Here is a 21,484-nt window from a genome sequence, read left to right as displayed (position 1 = left end):
ACAATGCCTCCAGTAAAAGCCACAAGCTGCAGTTAGTGCGCTCAAGAGGGGTCATACAGAAGATAAAACAGCACTTATTGTCCACATCTTTCAACACAGGAATACTTTCAAATTGTACGCATCTCAAGTGAATTGTATCTATAACCGCAGAATAAGTAAAAATAAGATGCACAACCAGTCACACTTAAAATTAAATGCCTCTTCTATAACAGGAATGGAAGTGATTACAAACGCTGATGTGAATCTAAATTAGAGCACACACAAAACAAGTCACTTGCTGCACGTATAATTTTTCTTTAATGCTCATTTTGTCTAGATGGTTCTGAAACATACAGTACACAAATGTTAAGTAGAGAACGTCTTTTCATGCCTCATACCTACCTTGCTTTATGTATGCTTTTCTGTATCAAGGACAATTTGGCCAAGAATTTACTGTAGAACGCAGGCGTGATTACCAAACATTTTCCACTTGTTAAGAACAATAAATAAATAAATAAATAAATAAATAAGGACATGCTTAGTTTAGGTGTAGATGCAAAGAGTTACTTTCTTTTTTTTTTTTGAGAATTCATTTTCTTAAAGTATCAGTACTAATTCTTTATTAAAAACTAAAATATAGGCACCTTTGCAGACAGAATTCTAATGGAAATAGAGTTTCCAAACTTAACAACTCACTCTTACAGCAGGGTTCCGATAAAAAACAAAACCAACATATTATACTCAATGAAGAAGCTTCACGCATTCCAGCAATGTAATTCTCCCCTTTCTTGAAGTCACAATTCTTTACATAAACTATTTAATGGCTTGTAACAAGGCTATTAAGGGACTTGCTTCCCATTTCACACTATGCTTCTCCCACACTTCTAGAAAGTACATCCTCAAGTTCCAGTAGATGTATTTCATATTTGTAAAATTAATGTTATTTGAAAGAACATTAAAAAATAAAAATAAAAATTAATCACAGTGATTTTTATTATGGTATTTCTGCCACTGACCACTTGCCTTTCTGAAGTCAAATCCACTGCATAATACTTAAACTGAAAAATAATTTGCGTAACTGCATGTAGTTAAGCTACATTAACCACCTGTTCAAATAAGTGGGTCCCGTTACCATGCAGATGTTTGTTCTTCCAAAAGCAAATGGGGGATGCACAAGGTGATAGAGCACTTTTGTCCAAACAGCAGTCTTAGGATAAACATTCAGACTGTAAATACCTCATACAAATACACACACTACAACACTCAAAAAAAAAAAAAGGCACAATTTCACATGGCAATAATGTGTGACCTTCATTAATATTCTCCCATTTTATTCCCCAGGTTTGTTCTAGAAGTGCATCATTATACAGAAACCAAAGAACTGAGCTTGTAACACGGCAGTGTGGCTCCACCTCCTAGGGCAGACGGCATCCTTGACATCTGCACTGTCGCCACACACTTCCTTTTTACAAAACCATATTTTAATGCACATTAAATTAAAAATGGTATCTTCTGCTAAGGGAAGGTTAAAAACCAAGCCGACACGATGCAATCACAGGAAAGCAAGGCATATTTTAGCTAGAAGAAAGTGTTTGTTCTTTGCACAGGTACATGAGAATATTAAAAAGGCATTTTAAGTGTTGACTTAATGCACTTAAACTGACTTTTAATCTAAAATATAATACAGTAAAAGCACAGTCTCATGATCTGAATTCCTACAGGCAGCCATTAAACCTACTCATTCTATTTTGGTTCTCCTTACACAGCAAAGCTGATAAGGAGAAAACTTCAAGACCTTCACCTGGATAGTTTTAATTATGTCCATAAAAATATGCTTACACTATCCTAGACAGTGTGAAACCAATCCTTCTTTGAGGAACTATCAATAATTTAACTGAGAGGGTATGCTAAATGCTGGCCACCAACGTGCTACATGATCAGATAACAGTTGTATCTTGTGCCCCTTTTGTGCAAATTAAATTTCTTTCTAAAAGGCTCAGAAACCTTGAAGTCAAAATATACATTCTGATCTGAGCTATAAGGAAATGCAAATCAACTATTAACAATCATTTTTTAATAAAAAAGTAATATATTTTAAACAATACTAGATTAAATGCATGAAATCCAAAGCAAACATCTACCTAATACCGGAAAACATCAAGTTTCAGACCCTGAACTGCCACTGACCCAGTGAGACAAGATCAGTTAAGGTTTTTTTTTTTTCCCTCCACCTGCTACTTCAGGATTAAAAATGGAAAGGGTTACTGCAGCACACCTCGTTGATCAAACTCCTCCGTTCTCAGGAACACCAACAAGGCATGAAGTATAACAAAAATTAATAATTCTCCAAAACCAAGGAGGTTTGGAGGCTCTGGGATGGGGGAAAACAACTGAACGGCACAGAACTTTCTTCCTACCAATGTACACAAACAACTTTCTTACTTAATTACTCAAATTAGCGTCAATACAGGACAACAGCCCGACTCGGGTAGCAGTTAAGACTCCGACCCCTACAACTTTCTTCTGAGGGGGTCTGAGGCATCTTATGCTAGTACCCAACAATTGTCAGTGCAGGTGGGCCCTGCGGTGTGCATACAATATATGGAACTCACGCCAATTTTTGCCATGGATGGGCAATTCCAGCGTTGGCCCCAAAGTAACTCCCAAGAGAAGACCGTACAGAATAGCCTGTCTTCCAGGTTACGTTCTCAACAAATAATCCTAGGAGGGCTTTACCCTCTTATCCTTTCAGTAAATTACTTTTCTTGCTCGGAGCTTTAAGATTTTATTGCTTTTGTAAGTTAGCAATGAAAGATTTAATCACAGATTTGTTAGATTTAAGCATTCAACCCAGGGTCTTCCAGAACCTTCCCAGCTCCAACAAGAGCCACAGGAGAAGTTCCCGACTGTAAACACTACTGGAAAAATTCTGGATTTACCACGGATTTCCTCCCAGTAATCATTCACAGCTTGAGTTTAGCAATAAAGAAATCCATCATCGTGCCCCCAACACCATCTGGGAGATCAGGCTTTTGGCAAAGAAAAACGGAGCAGCAATCGCCTGGCGGTGCAGGAAATCAATGGCTCCCCCGAGCACGGATCATCAATTTCCCTTTCTGCCAGCAGAGTCGCTTTGCACGCGCAGCGACAAGTCTCCCTTACCCCAGCAGGGCACACGCGCCTTCCTCCAGACTCTCTTCCCTTACCTATGGGGCAGCCAGCTATGCAATTTCAGCTGAACAGAAATGGAAGGAGGGAGTAAGTGCCGAGACACCCATTTCCGAGGAGAGCCTTTAGACAAAAAGGTTTCAGGCTGCGAGCTTCAGGCTGGGTTTCAGGCTGTGAGGTGGATAACAAATGCCCCAGCATGCTACTGATTAAAACTCATCTCAAATCCCAGGACTTGACAAAGAATCTAACTTTGACAACATGTGGGTCAGGAAAACCTGATCTTCCCTTCCTGCCCAGGAATAAGACAGTACTATTTTTTTCCAGCAATTAGAGCTCCGAAACAGGTGTAAAGGTGTTATTTCATTTTAAGCACAACCACATAGGGCACTTTGAAATACATGACAGCCACGTCACCAAAAAATAAGTGAGCACAGGAAACAACAAGTCACACCAACACCCTTCCGTGCTGCACTTCTTCCTAAATAAACCACAGGTTTATTTACATAGCCCAGAGGACCTCCCAGTACAACCCAGTCGATGCACCCTTGTTAGTGAGAGATCTTAGAGGAGAGATGCTGAGAACTGGAATATTCACTCAAAATCTCCTGCCAAGGTCATAGCAGAAACCACCCTTGATCTCTGCAGTAAAACGCCAATCCCTCTTCAAATTTACTCGCCTTGGTGCTCCCTGGAGCAGGAAGCAAGGTAAGGGCAGGAATAGAGAGCTTCCCCAGACACACACTTTACCTTTGCTGCGAGCAAAATTAACTCCACGTACACACTTTTGCCCCAGGTCCAAGTTCCCAGTGAAGCCACAGTAATGGGGACATCAGAAGCACGTATGCAGTAACCAGGAACTGAACAACTGTCTGTGACTGGTGTCAGAGGTTACCGACATAAAACGGCAGATGGAAGGGACTTCTGGTCAATCCAGACTTGGCCCTGATTTGAACCAGTGCTCTGAATAAGCAGCTTGTCCACGAACCAGCCATCTCTCAGATCAGAGGGTATTGCTGTAATTGTTTTCAGAGCTATGCCCGCACACTAACCCCGGTAACTGCAGACACGTTGGGCTCACCACTGGATCAGGCTGACAGCGTATTTACCTGTATCACGAGTATTTCACAGCCATCTGCTGACAGCTAGGCTCAAAGATTCACAGAAATCTGTAAAACAGTTATAACACACTAGAAATACCTTAGCCTCTAGCAGCTTCTCAGGGAGACCACTCACTCATGTCTCTGCCCATATTTTACACCTGTATCATTTCTTCAGTTTAACAGGTTACATTTGTAAATGCAAGTATCTGCTATATTTCTCTAGAGTCACCATTGCTCTAAATCAATTCAGGTCATGCTGAAATTAGTTTTGCCCTTCATCAGGTTAACTGCTTCTCCAGTTTTGCTATAATTAATACGTGTCCGCAGATAAATTACAAATAAAGTGAAAGACAAAAAAGAAGTAGGATTAAAGTGTAAAATTTTTTCTTGTCCCTTCATCCCCAAATTAAACAAGAAGCCTCTCAAAATCTCACCATATCACAATTTAATCAGTCAGCAAAAAGAGACTCGGCTTAAAGATATTTCATAGAAAAAATAACCTACAAGAGACTCCTCAACAAATACGAGCAACACAGTTAACCCTACCTGTTTTCCTGTGAAAGGGAAAAAAGCTCATGTTTTCTAAGCTTTTCACCTTTCTCCTGGTCCATCCTAGCTGCAGTAAGACTCAATTTGGCCATTCTGGACAGCAGTAGGCCTGCATTTAGCATGGTGGAGTGCGTGTCCTCATGGTTTGTTTTTATAGTTTATGGAAAGGCAAGTATAATGACTCAAAACTGCTGCAAGAAAGAGCTGAAATGAGTTAAGAGAACAAGCTTCTTTGAGACAACATCCTTCATTCTAGGCTTCTGGCATGCATAGCCAAAACTCCATCATACTTTTTAATGACAGATTTAGAGCTATTATTTATCACAAATAGGATCATTGAGGCCAAGTAATATTTCACGGTATGCTCTTGAACATATCAGAGATCTTACACAATGAACAGCGGAAGACCTGGTTCTATGTTCCAGGGAAAAGCAATTTTCTACTAATGTACTATTATTTTCCTCTGGGAAAATTACCTTTTCTTCATGCTGAGAATGATTATGGTAACAATTCTTACCTGTTTTCCATCTAGTGTGTACAAGCGTTTGACCACCCCTGAATCCAGCTTGATGGCATCAGTTATATCAGTAAGAACCTGTTCAAATGAATGTGCTGTCTTCTTGTTAAGGAGAATCCGGACTGCCTTCCGTGGTTTCACTCCACTCCTGATGATAGTGACTAGTTTAGGCCTAATGAAATCCTTATTTTCTTTTGCATCTGGAGTACCTCCTTTAGCAGTGGCAAGAGACGGCACCGAGCGAGAAGTAGAGGTTGTCTTAACATTCACTGACCAGTTTGGGTTTACATTCTTCGTGTACTCCAGTTTCTTGAAGGGTTCTATTGAACCACATACATAGCTCTCCCCTGCAGAAACAGAAGTGCGAGAGCAGCAAGTCAGATTGGAGGGGAGAAACAAAAGGAAAAAGGAAAAAAGAAAAATCAAATCATTCTCAATTATTAAACATTATTCTTACTACTCTTGATCTATAGTACATAACACGTTGATATCTTCCCTTCTCAGATGCTACAGACTATGAAATATCTTTTAAAGATCACCCATCAGCTAAGCATCAAGTAAAGGCAATGCTGTTATGAACTGCTTGAAAGCAGCAGTTTTCTTTTCAGAAAGCAGCATCACAAGTGGGGACCGCTACTGTCAGTAAGCAGTGTTCACATTAATCAGTCGTCCAGACCCAGGGCATTATCACAGTAGTCCACCAGCCTTCGTGCTTAAGTGGTCCGTTCCTAACAAAAGAGCAGGCCCCAAACACTTCAGCGGAAATAGTATGAAGTGATATCAAAAACTATAGGTTACAAATTACTTTCAATACAAGGTGGGTGAAAATGTCACAGGAAATTTGTTAACATTTGATTATTTAAAGCTTTAAGTAATATAAAACCAGGATACAGTAAGGTTTCTTGCCTGTACCTATTATTCTATTGACTCGATGTATTATATGGAGGGAAAATGAAGGCAAAGAACAGTAATTACAGAGCTCTCCTCCCACCATAGTTGGGGCCGTGGTTTAAAGAAAATGACAGTTTAATGAAAAAAGTTAATTATAGTTCAGACTTCTATTGGAACATTATCTACAATGAAGTATTTCCAGAATTACCACACCCACATTTTCTGGCTACGTTAGAGCTCCCCAGCAGTAACACCAGCATATCCCTATTCCTTAACCCAATCCAGCTGCAGGCTGGCGTGACAAAGGCACCCACTTGTGTGCTCCCAGCCTCTCCCTTGTGCTTGGCTGAGTGACTTTACTGCCAGTTGCACGGGGTAGGTTGGACCAGCTTGTTCATCTGATGGAACATGAAGACAACCCTAGCGCTTTAGCAAGCTGATCCAGCTCACCCTCTGGCTGCAGGAAAAGAAAAAAGATGGAAAAAAACCACCCCATGAGATCCAGCAGGACCACACCTTCTGGCAGAGTGCAGTTAAACTGGATTACAAATAATGTAAAATCATATCTGAGTAATACCACAAAAAACATTTGAGATGTTTCAAGTCTTCTGGGTTCAATAGTTCAGTAGAGACCTTTATATTAGCAGTTTACCCCAAGGTATTAAGATAAAAGCAGAACAAAATGCAGTAATGTACCTCCTAGGCGAAACAGCACACAAGAACCAAACCCCCTAAACACTAGAAAACAGACTTTCCTAGTGATCCCTACCATAAACAAGGAGGATTCGTGTTTTAATTATTACAAAGAACAAGTATTTAGTTTTTTTTCTAGACACACGTTAAGATTTCAGGGCCCTTCAACCCCACAGACAATACAGCACACAGGAATACAAGGAATGCTGGCAGATGCACAAAGTTACCACAGTTAGAACTGGAGGGGGAGATGAAGGGGAACACACTGGGGCATAAGGTCCCAGGATGCAAGAGAGGTTCAGGTCTTGTACTAGCAGAGTTGGTATGATGCTCCAAAGGGGAGATAATAAAGACAGGAAGATGTTGTAAAGATCAACAAATGATCTTCAGAACAGACGAACAGATGTTGTAAAAACTTGAAAGCCAGCAGAAGGACACCAGGAGTGTACCAAAGAATTCAGAGCCACATGTGAAGATGGACCACTGAGCAGAAAAGATAAATGCAGTGACAACACAAGATCAAGCAAGAATCATAGGAAGATTTTTGTTAGGTTTTTTCTTTTAATGTTCTCTTGAAGCTGAACACAAAACCCAGAACGGGAGATGAAGTAACACATTCCGATGTCTGATAGTCACTGTGGAATTTCAAGTTCATCTGCACTTTGCAGTGACTTCTGAAGTGTTAAGGAAGGAATCTAAGAGTGAATGCTTACACCAACCTTAAGAGAGAGAAAGGTAAACTCTTACTGAGAGAGAGAGAGAGGGCACTCGCTACGTATCTGGTAACAACAGAAGAAAAAGGTTTAGCAGCAGGAACGACCCAGGAGTGAACAAACAAGACATATTCTCTTTTATTTATGTCCTGTTCCAGTATTTTTTGCACTAGCTACTCAAATACAGCAAGGTCAGAATGCACCCACAACACGTTATCTTTAAAATTTGTTAATTTTATAAAACATTAATAATGCTTTGTAGAAAGAAAAAAAGTAAAAAGATCCTGCTATGAATAGGACCACCCTCAATACCATAGTAACCGTTGTATAAAATACAAATTTTTTTTACTTCTGTGAAGTATCTGTGCAATTTTAGCCCCCTCTAGAAAATTTTAAAATTTATTCTTGCCTCCACTTGAGTTTGTCATGAGATTTAAAAATCACCAGCAACCTCTCTGGGAGGTGGAAAAAAAGGGTAGAAAACTTTTACTTTCAGAGTCAGAAAGTGTTTGGCTTACTAGCATAAAATAAAGATTATTTCATTAAAAAAAGGCTTCATATTAAAACTCACTTCTCAAGGGGTAGGTGAATAAACAAATGGCCGTGTACAGCATACCCAGAAGTTTTACATTACATTTAAAAAGAACAAATTTGGTTCTTTTTCTTGAAAGGACAGCATTCCATGTGGTTTTTAATACCAGCTATTTTTAAAGGTCAGCTGGCTTCCTTGCAGTGTATAACAGCACACCATCTCCTAGCTACAAAATTAGTTTTGTGTAAATGACCATAAAATACTCACTGAAGCTGTAGGAGTGTTTTAACATCAGACTGCTTTCCCCTTCATTTTCAACAGTACTATATTACACCAATAAAATATGTGCACCAGGATACTCTTTTTTCCCTTGAAGAGGCTTACATTTATATACAGAATGTCTCAGAGACAGAATATCCAAAGCCTTGTAAGATTAACTATGATAAGAGCTATCATGTAAGAAAACAGAAATAGAGACGCCTCTACCATCATATTGTAAACTTAAGATTGTTTATTCCTCCAACACTTTGCTTGAAGTACAAAAAACTTTAGGGAATTTGGTCTGTGACTGCACTTGTCGTTCACAGGTACTCCTATGGGTCAGCCCTGAAAGAACACAAGCCAAACAGATCAGAACCCCGTCCTAAAAAGCATCTTGTACCTCATCTTAAAAATGTGTAAGTACTATTTTATGGTGATATTCAGCAATTTTCGAGTACTCCTGACTTAAGTATAAGCGTAGATTTCCTGAACTTGGGACCCATGTTGACCGCAGCCAGAAATTTCATTGTGTAATTTAATCCTTTATCATTCATGTTGCTTATATACAGAGGAAATGCCAAAATACAGGACAAAAACCCTTCACCTTGGTTTTCATCCTCTCTTCTTGTTCATAGTTACCTTAAGAAGAGATGACTGCAAAAAGAGTTTCACAATGGACATGACGTACTAGTCCAATAAATTCACCTTCTGCCTTTACTACCGCTTCCTCAAAAGTCCCTCCCAGCTGCTGTAATGACGAGGCAAAGAGGTCAGTGTTTCAACAACGTGAATCAGAGTCTGGAAGAAAGCAGGCTCACTGCAGTTAGGACAAGACTAAAACTTTCAAGTGATGAAGCAATTTTTTATTTGTTTTATTTCTGGTAACCTTTGGCTACCGTTGTCTTGCAGACAACAGCCTCAGCACCGTGATTTGTACCAGAAGGGAGACAGAAACTAATTTGCTGACAGCTCCAGACAAACAGAGAAACACACTTCCAAGGGGTAACTGGACTCGAGCACCACCAACTCTTGGTCCGGGTCAGGCCTAAGCAAGAGGCCCTGGAGCGGGTCCAGAGAAGGGCTACGAAGCTGGTGAAGGGCCTGGAGTACAAGTCCTGTGAGGAGCAGCTGAGGGAACTGGGGTTGTTTGGTCAGGAGAAGAGGCTCAGGGGAGACCTCATCGCTCTCTGCAACTACCTGAAAGGAAGGTGTGGGGAGCTGGGGGTCGGCCTCTTCTCACAGATAACTAGTGATGGGACTAGAGGGAATGGCCTCAAATTTTGCCAGGGGAGGTTCAGGTTGGAAATGAGGAGACATTTCTTCTCAGAAAGAGCAGTCAGGCACTGGGACGGGTTGCCCAGGGAGGTGGTGGAGTCACCGTCCCTGGGGGTGTTCAAGGAAAGGTTGGACGTGGTGCTTAGGGACATGGTTTAGTGGGTGACGGACCAGATGATCTTGGAGGTCTTTTCCAACCTTAATGATTCTACTCTATGAAAATACAGCCCACAAATATCAGTTTTGACTATCTGACTGCTGGAAGAGGAGGGTAATCTGTACAGGGAACAATCTCTGAACACTAGATTTGTAACAGAAGACACATGTTGAAGAAGGAGATACTAGTTTAAAAAAAAATTAGGAGACTGCCTACTTAAAATATCCATTAGACAGCACTTCCCCAAGAGACAGGAGTCAGCATTTCCCAGTGCAGTCATCGGTCCCTAATGAAATTTTGACTCTTGATTACAGCATCAATAGGCATTAAGAGAGGAAAGGGGGGACATCCAGCTGTTTGGTGACATCTGACATCTAGGAAAGAGTCATTTATGAACACTCGAAAGTAACCCTTCCCTGACAGCCCCCTGCCTCCTCACCTCATCTCAGCAACACTGTGAACGAAAAGTACCGCACTTTAAACCTTTAAAAAGGTACACAACACTTTTTTTTTCTGATTTCGAAGCTGTAATCTCACAACGTAAGTTGTGTGAGTGCTCAACACTTCAGAAATTCCAAGTGGAACAAGAATAAATCTCAAAATAAATATTAGTATCTAGAGACTAATAGAAAGCTAGTCATATAGAAGGACAGATCCCAAAACATGATTTATGTTTAAAAACAAATAAAAAAAATGCCTACTACCCAGAGGTATACATCTGTCAAAATTCAATACAGATGAACCACTACAGCCATTGAACGCTGAAGGATAGTTCTTATAGGTCACAAGAGAACTTCATAAAATGACTCATGTATTAAATTTAAATATATATATATATATATATATATATATATATATATATCTGTACACAGGGTGGCTGCTAACTCTAAGTACGGATGCAAGTGTTTGATTCCCTCTTTGGCATATGGGCATTAGCAGTTAGTTTGTTTCTTCCAGCTTGCTAATTTTCTCATTACCAGAACGACCAAGCCAGTATCTCTTAATTAAAAAAAAAAAAAAAAAAAAAAAATTATTTTCCTTACATTGCTTTTCTACGCTAAAGGCAATCTGGCCTAAAATAGCTTCATACAGAAGCCAGTTGGTCTTAGGTAGAAAACCCTGGAGAAGGAATAGAGAACCTGCTTGAATCATGGAAGCAGAGAAGGAACAATCACCATTTGTGAGGCAGCACAACTTCCAATTTATTGAAGCAGCCTTAGTTCCTTGTAGAAGGGTACACGCTAGGAAAAGAAAATTCATCTACAAACTGCAATAATGGCTCACTTGGGTGGTGAGACATCCCAGTGGGGATGCTCAGTCATTCACTGCAGTCCGTTTCCCCTGTAGATGTGACAATGGACAGATGAAGACAGTGGGGAAGGGGAATGGCACCCCCAGCACCCCATGCATACCTGCTCTTCTTCACCTCCACCCCTTTTTTTGCTTGGCTTCACACCAGCAAAAGACAGAGGAAAAATCTCTCAGGGGAGATGACAAGGAATTCTGACTATCCTCCACCATGCAGAGCAGACTGCAAAGGAAGATGACCTGAACCAAATAAGTTACTACCAGATAGTTCCCAGATGTGTTTGTTAATAGAGCAATAACCTACTTAAACTACATTACTGCTGCCTTGTCTTTTCGCAGTGTCTGAGAAAATGCAACACTGCAAATGAGACGGAGCACCTATAGGAAATATATCTGACCTGCCCACGCTCACCTAGCAATCAGACGCACCATGAACTTGAAATCAGGTCTCCTCAGATTTTCTGAAGGACTTTTTGGCACATCGTTTTTTTTTCTGCTCAGCTCAGACTAAAATTTATTCTTTCTTCCTCTTTGCAATCCAGGAGAAAAAACAGATATATTTCTTTCCCGTTCTGTCTCCTCCTTCCAGATTTCCTCAGTCTTGCTAAAAGCAAGATTGGTCCTGGATAGGTCTTGTACATGCTTCTAAGATTACTGGAAAGCACCTAGATTTTCTTGTTGCTGTTGTTTTTAAAAAGGGCCTTCCAAGAATTTGTTTAGGAAGTCATAATGTGAATTGACTGGCTATTCTGGCTAATGGATGAATCTTCTCAAATTCACCAAATAAAATAATCAAATAGCGCCAAAACAACCCTCTACCATTTTATGCAACAGAATTATTCAGCTGTTTGTTTATTAAACAATATAAGGATTGCAGACATTTCTGCCATAGGATCCAGTCCAAGTTTCAGTAACTTTGATAGCCCTGGATCAAGTCCATGGTAAATATCCAGTATAAATTCAATCCTATAAACAAACGTCCACATAGATTCAGCTCTGCAAACATTTAAACAGATACTTTACTATTATTATTTCCACTGCATATTGCACATGAACCTTTCCAGCCCACTAATTCCCAACCACTGAGGTAGGCACGACCTAGAAGAAACAGCAATAGCTCCAGAGCGCATCAGAGACTGATTCCTGCAGGCAGACCAGGCTGGGCTTCTCACCAGCACTGCTGGAGCGGGCAGCAGAGTCAAGGAGGCAGCAGCAGGAACAGATGCAAGAGCAGAAAGCAGAGATGTGAGAAACGAGGTGACAGTGGAAGTAGCAAGACACATGCAAAGAGTCAGGAAATCTTTTACAGCCCACCACTTCAAGCAAGGAGACTGCTTTCTAAAATTTTCCACTGGAAGGCAGCTTCCCTGCTGCGAATGCTAACTGCCTGTCTCCCCTCGCAAGAGCCTTCTCAACCCTCACGTGGTCCATCACCTACCTCCTCTGCCACTCCTGAGAGATTCCTACCTCCAAACAGTTTTTAACCAGATTTTCAACCTGGTATATTTGTGCTCTTTCGAGCTGCTCCTTCAATTAGGATTACAGCTGCCAGACAATCCTCCTAGAGACATTGATTTTTTTTTTCCAACTATTCCTTAGTATTATTTTTACAATTATGCCTACACAATCTGCACGTACGCATACAAATCTTTACAATAGCTTGGCAGCGCACCCAATACTGCCATGTGACAATGCTGTTTCCTAGTACTCTCTCACCCATCTTGTGGTTTGGGGTTTTTTGGTTTGTCTTTGACTGCCAGTTCTCTGCTGCCAGCTTCATCTTTTGTGGTAGGTATTGTGGAAACTTAAAACAATTGATTCTAGTTCATACCCAAGGCTCTGAGGTAATATTATAATAAAAATTAATGAGAAAGGGATGCAGTACTGGCTATAGATTGATTCTGTGGTCTTTGTTCCACGCAGTAGGACCCCAAGAGTAAAAACTGTAAATAAAACCCTTTGTTTCAAATTTATCCTGCTCATTCCAACCTATTACTGGTCTCATTGCACCATCCAATGGTAATTCTTGGGGTAAGAACCATCAGTCCACCTCCATCAACAGCTTTAAAGATGGTACCCTTTTGGAAAAGCCAAAGGAATTCAGTCATTTCCAGAGACTTTGTTTACAGCTAGACGATTTAGCCTTAAAAGCAGCTTCACCTTTATTGTTTCTACATGCCAGATTACATATCATACTCAGAGGATAAAGTCATTTCACATTTGGAAACCGTTATTTGAAGGTAAGAGGGTTCTGAGCATCAGGTCTGACAAAAAGAAGATGACCTGAATCCATTACATTCTTCACTTCATCTAAGGTGAAAGCAAGGAAGTTGCTGAGCCCGTGAAACTTTTTATAGCAGTAGCTACACACTTAGGGAAGTCATTAATTTCAGGTAGAAGCAGGACATGCCCATGCACCTCAAAATAACCTACAGCACTAGCATACACCCATGCCAGCTCTGAACTGCATGCAGGGGAGAACTAAATATTACTGAAGCAAAACAGCTCCTTGGGGACCACCTTTCACACAGTTCTATGGATTTTGCTCCGGGATGAAAGGCAGCGGCTGCTGTTTTGTATTCCCCAGGAGCCAGCTGCTTGTCTTTGTTCATTTATCCATATGGGAAGGTAAGAGTTGAATAACTTCCTCACAGGCATAAATGCCAATCTCCAAATCAAGGCCTTACATGTTTACCTTGCAATGCCATCACCAACTCAGGACCCGTCAAAATACATAAATAAAGACTAGGATCTAAATTTGTAAGTCTCATTAAATTAATTCATATAGTAAGGGAATGGTCTCACCATGAAGAAAGCAATACTTCAGATTTGAGCACAAATGTTATTTAGCAAAAAAAAAAAAAAAGCAATTTTCCAGCTATTTAAACACGAAGTACAGCTTCAAGCTAATTGATGCTATACCAGACTAGCCAAACACTAATAAATTTGTACAGTAAAGAGTGAAACGGGCTTACATAAAACCATTAGTGAGCTAATACATGGGCTTGTACTCTACAATGAAGTTCTGTAAGGGGACCAGAACAAAACACCCCACCTTACAGCTTTATACAAACAGGCAGAAGCGCACTTGCAGGTGGAACAAGGATGTAGCTCATTACTTAGACACAAAAATTGACTTCTGTAAATCCCGCAGTGTCAATGGCACAAGAAAATAAGATTGTCCAACCTGAACTCTACACAGCAAGAGAAAATGTGTTCGTCATAAAAGCAAGGAATGAAGTCCCACAGAACTTAAGAAAATCCCCAAGCCCTTCTTTAAAATAAAACTTATGACCTGGTACTGTCATTCACTTTGATTTACTTTGGCATAATTAGAGAAGAATAACACCAGTTATAAGTCAGTCAATCTTACAGGTTGCTGAATTTATTTCTGTATTCAGTTCTTTCTTTTTAACAGCTGGTTGTGACTGGCAGCAAAGGCTATGCAAATCAACATTAATATCAATGCTACTTGCTTCTTGATGAGCATACCAATCAAATAAGCACAATTATTTATACCGCTGCTGAGAAGAAAATAATCAACATCTGTTTAAAAGCAGTGTTTGATTACTGGGAGGAAAGACCAATATTACACAATTTTCTCCACCAATTAAATATCACCCTCACAGATATAGTTCTACCTCTGCCCTACAATTCATGACGTTGATCTTAGAACCGGTTGCCTTTCCATTTTGCTAGAACTACGGTCCTAAATCCAAAAACTCTTACTTACACGGGCAATCCCATCACTCCAATTTCTCTCAGCATCTTTCTGTTGTTCCCTGTTTTGCTTTGTAGGAAAGGAAGACTATCAAGAATACCCTCTTCCCAAAATTTCTCTTTAGAAAGCTTTCCTCTGTTATAATATCTAAAGGAGACAACTCAGTGGTGGCTGCACACCTGCTATGTAGAGATGTGCTCCTCTTTCAGGAACCCTTTTCTTCTTCTCTCCCCAAATTAGCATTCTTCTGATCATCTCATTACACCCTGGCACTGTAAGTTCTCTCATCCCATGCTAAAAATGAAAATCAGGAGGAAATTGCAAACTCTGTTGAAACTCTAAATTGGCTCCCCAGCAGCTATAGGTCCATAGGTTTTAGTTTACAGGTTTGACCAAGGCACATTGAGACCAAGGTCAGGATGAAAGCAACAACAAAAACATTATTGTTCAGCCTTTATTTTCTTTGATCACAGCCAAGGATCTGCACTTAAACTTTAGACAAGAAACGTGTCGGTTATGCCCATGTACTGGTTAATGCTTTCAGACCTAATACATTTTCATGTTTTATACTAAGATCTATTGTCTACACACATAAAAAGACATCCACTGCCAGTCAGAAGCACTTTATGTTGCAGTAACTGATAGCGCTTTATAGTGCAGGAACACAAACTTTATTAAAAAGCAACCTAAGGACACCAATGAACTAGGGAAGAAGAACAGCAAAACTTTCATCTCCTGCAGTGTTTAATTCTATTCAAACCATCTTCCCCAGCTGAACCACAGCTACAACATTACTCTTTAAATGGCTGCCTACATCTATTCCACTCCATGAGTGAAGGGTACTTTACTTTAGGCGTATCATTTGTAGCAGGAGTTGGAGTTCTTCACCTGGTATAGAGAGACTTAAAAGGAATAACAAAAAATAAATAAAAATCAGAACTGACTTTCCTCTAGAGGTGAAGATATCTGCTGATGACACCTAGAAAATCTTGGACTTTGTCAAGTTTAACTGACTAAACTCTCGTTGCCATTTTAAATAAGCAAGTTCAGAAGAAGCAGCAGGTGAGGTCTTCAAGATCTAGGTCTACCAACACTAAGTTGATAGAGAAAGGTTAGACTACTGTCAACATGAAGGAAATAAGCAGCAAGGCAACAATACAAGGCACAATTTAAGATATTCATAATTCTAGGTCATTAAAGATCCTTTTCCTATCAGTAAGAACAATACCGTTACTTATTTTTGGAAAATTTACCAGGTTAGACAAAAAAAACACCAACTCGAACATAACTCTACACTTCCAAATCTTACTGCTTACCTTCTACTAGCTGGTCCAAGGAGGAAATCTTCTTGGAGCCATCAATCGTGTAGATTGTTCTCACTCCCTGGGGCAGATTCACATTGTCAGACAGAGTTCGGGTCAGATCAGCCAGCAGAGCTTCGAAAGATCTAAACCGGTCAGGGGAGATAGCATATACAATCCCTTTGAAATACCGGTCTCCGTTACGATAGAAGCGAACTTTCTTGGCTTTTTTCTCAGAACTCAGGGTCTGTAGAGTACGGGTTCGGTAAAAGCTGCAGTGGGCACTGTGGGTAGGGCTAGGCAAACCATTCACCCGGGACCCTCTGCCATACCGCTGCGCTTTATCACGCTCATCAAAATGCTCCAGCTCCATATCTCTCCCGAAGGACATCTTGAAGTTCAATCTAAGGGATGCACAAGAGAAGAGAAGGAGTTTAACAACTTACTCATTTTATGGGAGCTCACTTTAAGATATCAAGGAATATACAAGTCATACACAGAAGACTGCTTTCTAGGTTGAGAAAAACGCTCGAGTGAAACCACACTACATTCACGTGTTCATTTTACAACACTCCTGCCATGCCATAAAATCTGGTTTATTAGTCAGGCTTCTATATGTCATAAAAACACCACTCAGGAAACCCACTGCCAACAATACACAAACATTAAGAACTGTTTATTTAAATTCAGTAAGAGCTCTGAAACCAAGGTGACAGAGCTACCGGAAAAAAGAACAAATGGGTCGGCTTTCTACTTTTCCTCATCTTACATTCAGGTGGTATTTGAGACCGTTCGCCCCCACTAAACTGTTTGTTCCATCTGTGATCTCAAAAGGTGTCACTTCAAAAGGTAGTAATTGCTTACTGACTGGCAAGAAGTAAGAACTCAGAGCAATAGCTGTTGCAGGCTGGTGATGAGAATCATGTCTACCACTACAAATAAGGTGACTTGGTGGGTCAAATCCAGTGTCAAAATGCCTTTGCTTATTCCAACCACTGTTTTCCCTACAGTCTTAGCTTTGTAATATTTTATTTCAGTTGTCCTTATACTCTAATATACTCTAGATATTCTGAAAAAACAGAAATGCTCAAATGTTGTGGAAAAAAAAAAGGTAAGAGGGAGAGAGGGAGCCATAAAACTTGTATTATTCAATGAGCAAGCTACTTCTGTGCTTTATAAAATTTTCAAGAAGTATCATTAATATCCTAAGGCTAGCATTCAAAGCGGTTAATGGTGACAGCTTCTTTTGCCAAGAAACCTATCACTGAAGGAGTGAGAAGTTCAACATCAGTCAGCAAACCAGCAACTCGCATCTCCCATGCTTGATAGTGGCAAGGACCTCTCAGTTCGGACCAAAACGATCCCAGCCAGTTGTTCAACACAGTTCAGATAAATGAAAATTCACATTTTCAGAAATGAAATCAGGGAGGCATATACTTGCTCTCTGTTTTTTTGGCCAACGCAAGACTAAATACTACAAACTGCACATAATTTTTTCTATACTTAAAAAAAAAATTGTGAAGATTAGAAAACAACCAAAAGATCATCAGGTTCAAAATGCATTTATCTAGTTTAAAAGCCACCTAGATTTGCAGTTGTCTGCAGAACAGCAAAGCACAGTAAGTTTATTTATAGCACAGATACACAGACCTAATTTAGAAGTGGTCTCTCTCATTGATTTCCAATAAAATGGAAAAAAAAATAGCAAGCACAAGCTTTGTTTAAACCACTCATATGTCCATAAAAAAAAAAATCCAGACCCAGTGTAAAGCAGTAGGAGCAAACACAGAAAGACCTATAGATGCTCTTTAACTTACACAAGTTTGTATGAAAACAGTGATTGTACAGCTGGACTTTGATGCTTTAAAGCTGTAGGGAATGTGTTCAACAACTTCTCTGAGCTGTTCACGTGCTTAACTGGACGAAGCACCTAAGGCTAACCACTGCAAGCACAGGGCCTTGGGAATTATTTACCCTGGTTTAGGCACAGCTCACAACTTGTTCTGTTGTATAGGCATGGGGTCATGTGCTTATGTATATATGCAAGATTTGTATTTCTAAATACTTTAAAAGCAATCTAGTATGTGTGGATATGTATGTATATGCATACATATTGCATCATATAAAATGTGTGTGTATGCGTGTGTATGTACACACAAGAAAATGTCACACATATATAAATGTAAAAGAAAAATAATCTGTCGCCCCTCATCAGTACCCACACACAGTTCAACTAAGAGGGCATGAACATCCACTATGGCATTTCACTGACAGACTTCCATGGGTCAAATACAAAACAGTATTTAATGGCCATGGCTTATGATCAAGACTACACCACCGATGACTCTATTTAAAAAGAATTATTTGTAAGCTGTTTTGCTTCATTTTTTCCATTCTATGAACCTGTTATTTCCGAAACTCGCAATTCAAAAGCTGTATCTTGGAAGCAAAGCCTGTGACGGGAGAAATGGATTCTTCTGAGGTCTGCTGTTTCCTTTGCTCAAACCATCTCAAGCACACAAAAGGAAAACTAAGTTTCTATGTAGATACACTTCTAAAAAAGACTTTCGGCTCTAATAATTTTGGGTTTTGGGGGAGAGAGAAGCACGAGGCACTGCCCTTTCTTCCGCACGCTTACGCTTCAATCGATAATGGCCGTAATTCCCAATTACGCCCTCTAAAAGAGAAATGGAGCTCCCTGCACAACGCCGCCTCGCTCTTTGCAGACAAGCGCGTGCGAAGCACAAGGTCAGAAGCAGACAAAGAAATCCTAAATAATTTCACCACACGTTGCGAGCATGCGGATAAAATATCGTATGGCTGCACACACACACACACACACACGCGGACGGAGATGGGTGCACCTCACGGGGCACACCCCAGCAGCAGCAGCGTGCCAGCGATGGCTCGCTGGGCGATGCAGGTGCGGGGGAGCGCTTACATAAAGCGCACGGCGATAGACGCGGGAACCATCACCCAGACCGAAAAGAATATAAAAAATAAAATACGGATGCATGCGACGGCGGCTTAAAATAAATAGATATTGTGCTGGGGTGAGGGAAACGTGCTCGAAATACACCGAGGAGAGCGCTGAGGCGGCACCCGGTACCTCAACCCCTTCACGAACCCACCACCACCACCCCCGGTCACAAAAGCGGCCCCGGGCGCCCTCCCTCGCGGCCGGGGGCCCACCTGCCGGGCTCCCCGGGCGCAAGGGGCCTCTGCCCGGCCTCAGCCACCGCCTCGGGGCCGGCTGCAGGCGGGGGACAGCGCCGGGAAGCCCCCGCGGGCGGCACCACGGGCACAGGTGCAGGGCGGCGGGCACCCAACGGCCGCGCCCCACCGGTCCCCGGGCACGGCGGAGGGGGCGTCCGCAGCCCCCCGGCCCTCACCTGCTCTCCGCAGCCCGACGAGCGCTTCTCCCTCGGACCAGCCGGCGGGGCGCGGAGGGAAGGAGGAGGCGGCGGCGAAGCGAGCTGGGAGGCGGCTGAAGAGCGGCGCCTTCCCCCCCGCCGCCGGCGACCACCCGGCTGCGATCGCGGGAGCGGCCGCGGCAAGCGGCTCGGGCGCCTTTGTTACGCCTCCCCCGGCTGCAGAGCGCTGCTGGGGAGGGAGCCCGGGCTGCAGCTGCTTCGCCTTTCTTCGGCTGCTGCCGCTGGCGGTGATTTGCATTAGCCCGGCCCTCATTGACATGCGGCTCTCCGCAGCAGCCTCTCCCCGCCGCTCTCTCCAGAGGGCGGCGCCGCCGTCTCCCCCTCTCCCCCCGTCTCCCCTCGCTGGGGGCTGCGGGGCGACTGCCACAGCACTGCCCGCGGCTGCCCTCAGGCCATTTCTGCCCGCCCGCCGCCTCCCTCACCCGTCCGGCCGCTGGCGAGGCCCTGGCCCGGAGTCCGAGGACGCCTTTAGGTGTTTTTACTGAAAATGTCACTTGGCGTTTCCCAAGGGTCTTCCCTGATCCCAAGAGCCTTCCCTGATCCCAAAGGTTTCCCTGATCCCAACGGTTCTCCCTGATCCCAAAGTACTGAGGGCGCACCCAGTCACCGCAGCCCCGTGACAGGACTTTTTTGTGTATTGAACGTTGAATTGGTGTGGAGTTTAGGTACTAAAATGGAGCCAGGCTTCCTCACACCGCTTGAGTAGCGGCAGGCTGACCGTGGAGCTCACTAACCTCCACAGATTCCCCGCTTTAATGCTTAAATTTCCCGGAAGAGGTATTTGCCCAAAGGCGTTTCAGGCTTCATCTGACTGACCAGGCTCGTGCCCAGGCCCCTCGGGTCTTGGGCCACGTTTGCAAAGTCAACTGCCACACAAAAATTCAGTTGTAACTGATGCTCTCTCCTCAAAGGCTTGGTTATTCTTGATGTTGGTATAAAACTCTCACAGGTTAAAACATTCTCAAGGCAGAGGACCAGGTTTGCCCTCCTCTGTGTAGCAAGGAGTTTTAACCCTCTTCCACTTGCCAGGTAGACAGTATGCAGTCCAGGGGGACATGAAAGGAGAGAAAACACTGTCTGGCCTTTCTGTTGAAGCTGCTCCACTTTGCACTCTCAAAGAATTAAAAATGCATTAGACCAGAGAGAGGGAATTAGTCTGTAACCTAGTGGTTATGGCACTCAGTCGGGAAGGACAAAAGATGGCTTTGTGTGCATGTGTTACAGACCATTTATGTGTTTTATATCCATAAATCCAGAAACAGTGGAGCAGGGCCTCAAGCCCAGGGTGCCCTGCTTCCATTGAAGACCTCTAATCAGACTAGAGCTTCCCACTTAATCTGTCTGGTTTTTGGCAATTGATGCCTTCAGTCTACAAAAGCTGTAAGATGCTCAAACTAAGAAGGGGATGGGACACTCCTCCTCTTCCCTATTCCCCTAGTCCACAGACAGGCTCTTCAGAGACAGAAGATACCCCGATGGAGAAAAAGGAATTGTTCCCATGTCTTTAACATCCTGGAAGAGTTCTTTAATAAGTAAGGTATTGCATAGAGCAGAGGCAGGAGTCTTCTGGATACACTTCTGTTTCCTTAGTTTTTGAAACAGAAATGAGCATCTAAAATCTTCAGGAAATCCTCTGCTTGAAGGAGTAATAGCAATAAAATTCCTGAACAGCAAAGCAATTCAGAACTCATTGTACAATTCTGACCTTGGCACTCTCTTACCGCCTTGCTGAGTTTTTGGGGATCTTGGCACTTAATTCTCCCCAGACAGTCAGTGGGGTGCTGGGGCACTTAACTAAAGATTGTCCTTTTTCACATGCAGGTTCTCAAAAGCCAAGCACCACCACATTGACTGTTTCACCAGGTATATTGCTTTTTAGTCT

General features: G+C 42.1%; 1 protein-coding gene across 6 annotated transcripts in view; it reads right to left on the bottom strand.

Moving 5' to 3' along the window:
• The window catches only part of DCLK1 (doublecortin like kinase 1), a 244,256-nt gene extending 224,127 nt beyond the window's left edge, over nt 1-20,129 (bottom strand). The window contains exons 1-4 of one of the 6 annotated variants that reach the window (XM_083849318.1): nt 19,561-20,129; nt 16,501-16,572; nt 16,184-16,314; nt 5,317-5,663 (exon numbers count right to left, since the gene is read on the bottom strand). In XM_083849318.1, the coding sequence (XP_083705444.1) occupies nt 5,317-5,663; nt 16,184-16,314; nt 16,501-16,559 (537 nt within the window). In that variant the 5' untranslated portion in view covers nt 16,560-16,572; nt 19,561-20,129. Of the gene's footprint in view, nt 1-5,316; nt 5,664-16,183; nt 16,573-19,560 lie in introns of all 6 variants that reach the window. The other 5 variants (XM_083849317.1, XM_083849316.1, XM_083849320.1 and 2 more) reach the window with 5 other exon arrangements.
• Between the last annotated feature and the right edge of the window lie 1,355 nt (nt 20,130-21,484).

The sequence above is a fragment of the Anser anser genome, assembly GCF_964211835.1.
Source record: "Anser anser genome assembly, chromosome: 1".
NCBI lineage: Eukaryota > Metazoa > Chordata > Aves > Anseriformes > Anatidae > Anser > Anser anser.
This window is presented reverse-complemented; position numbering and strand designations above follow the sequence as displayed.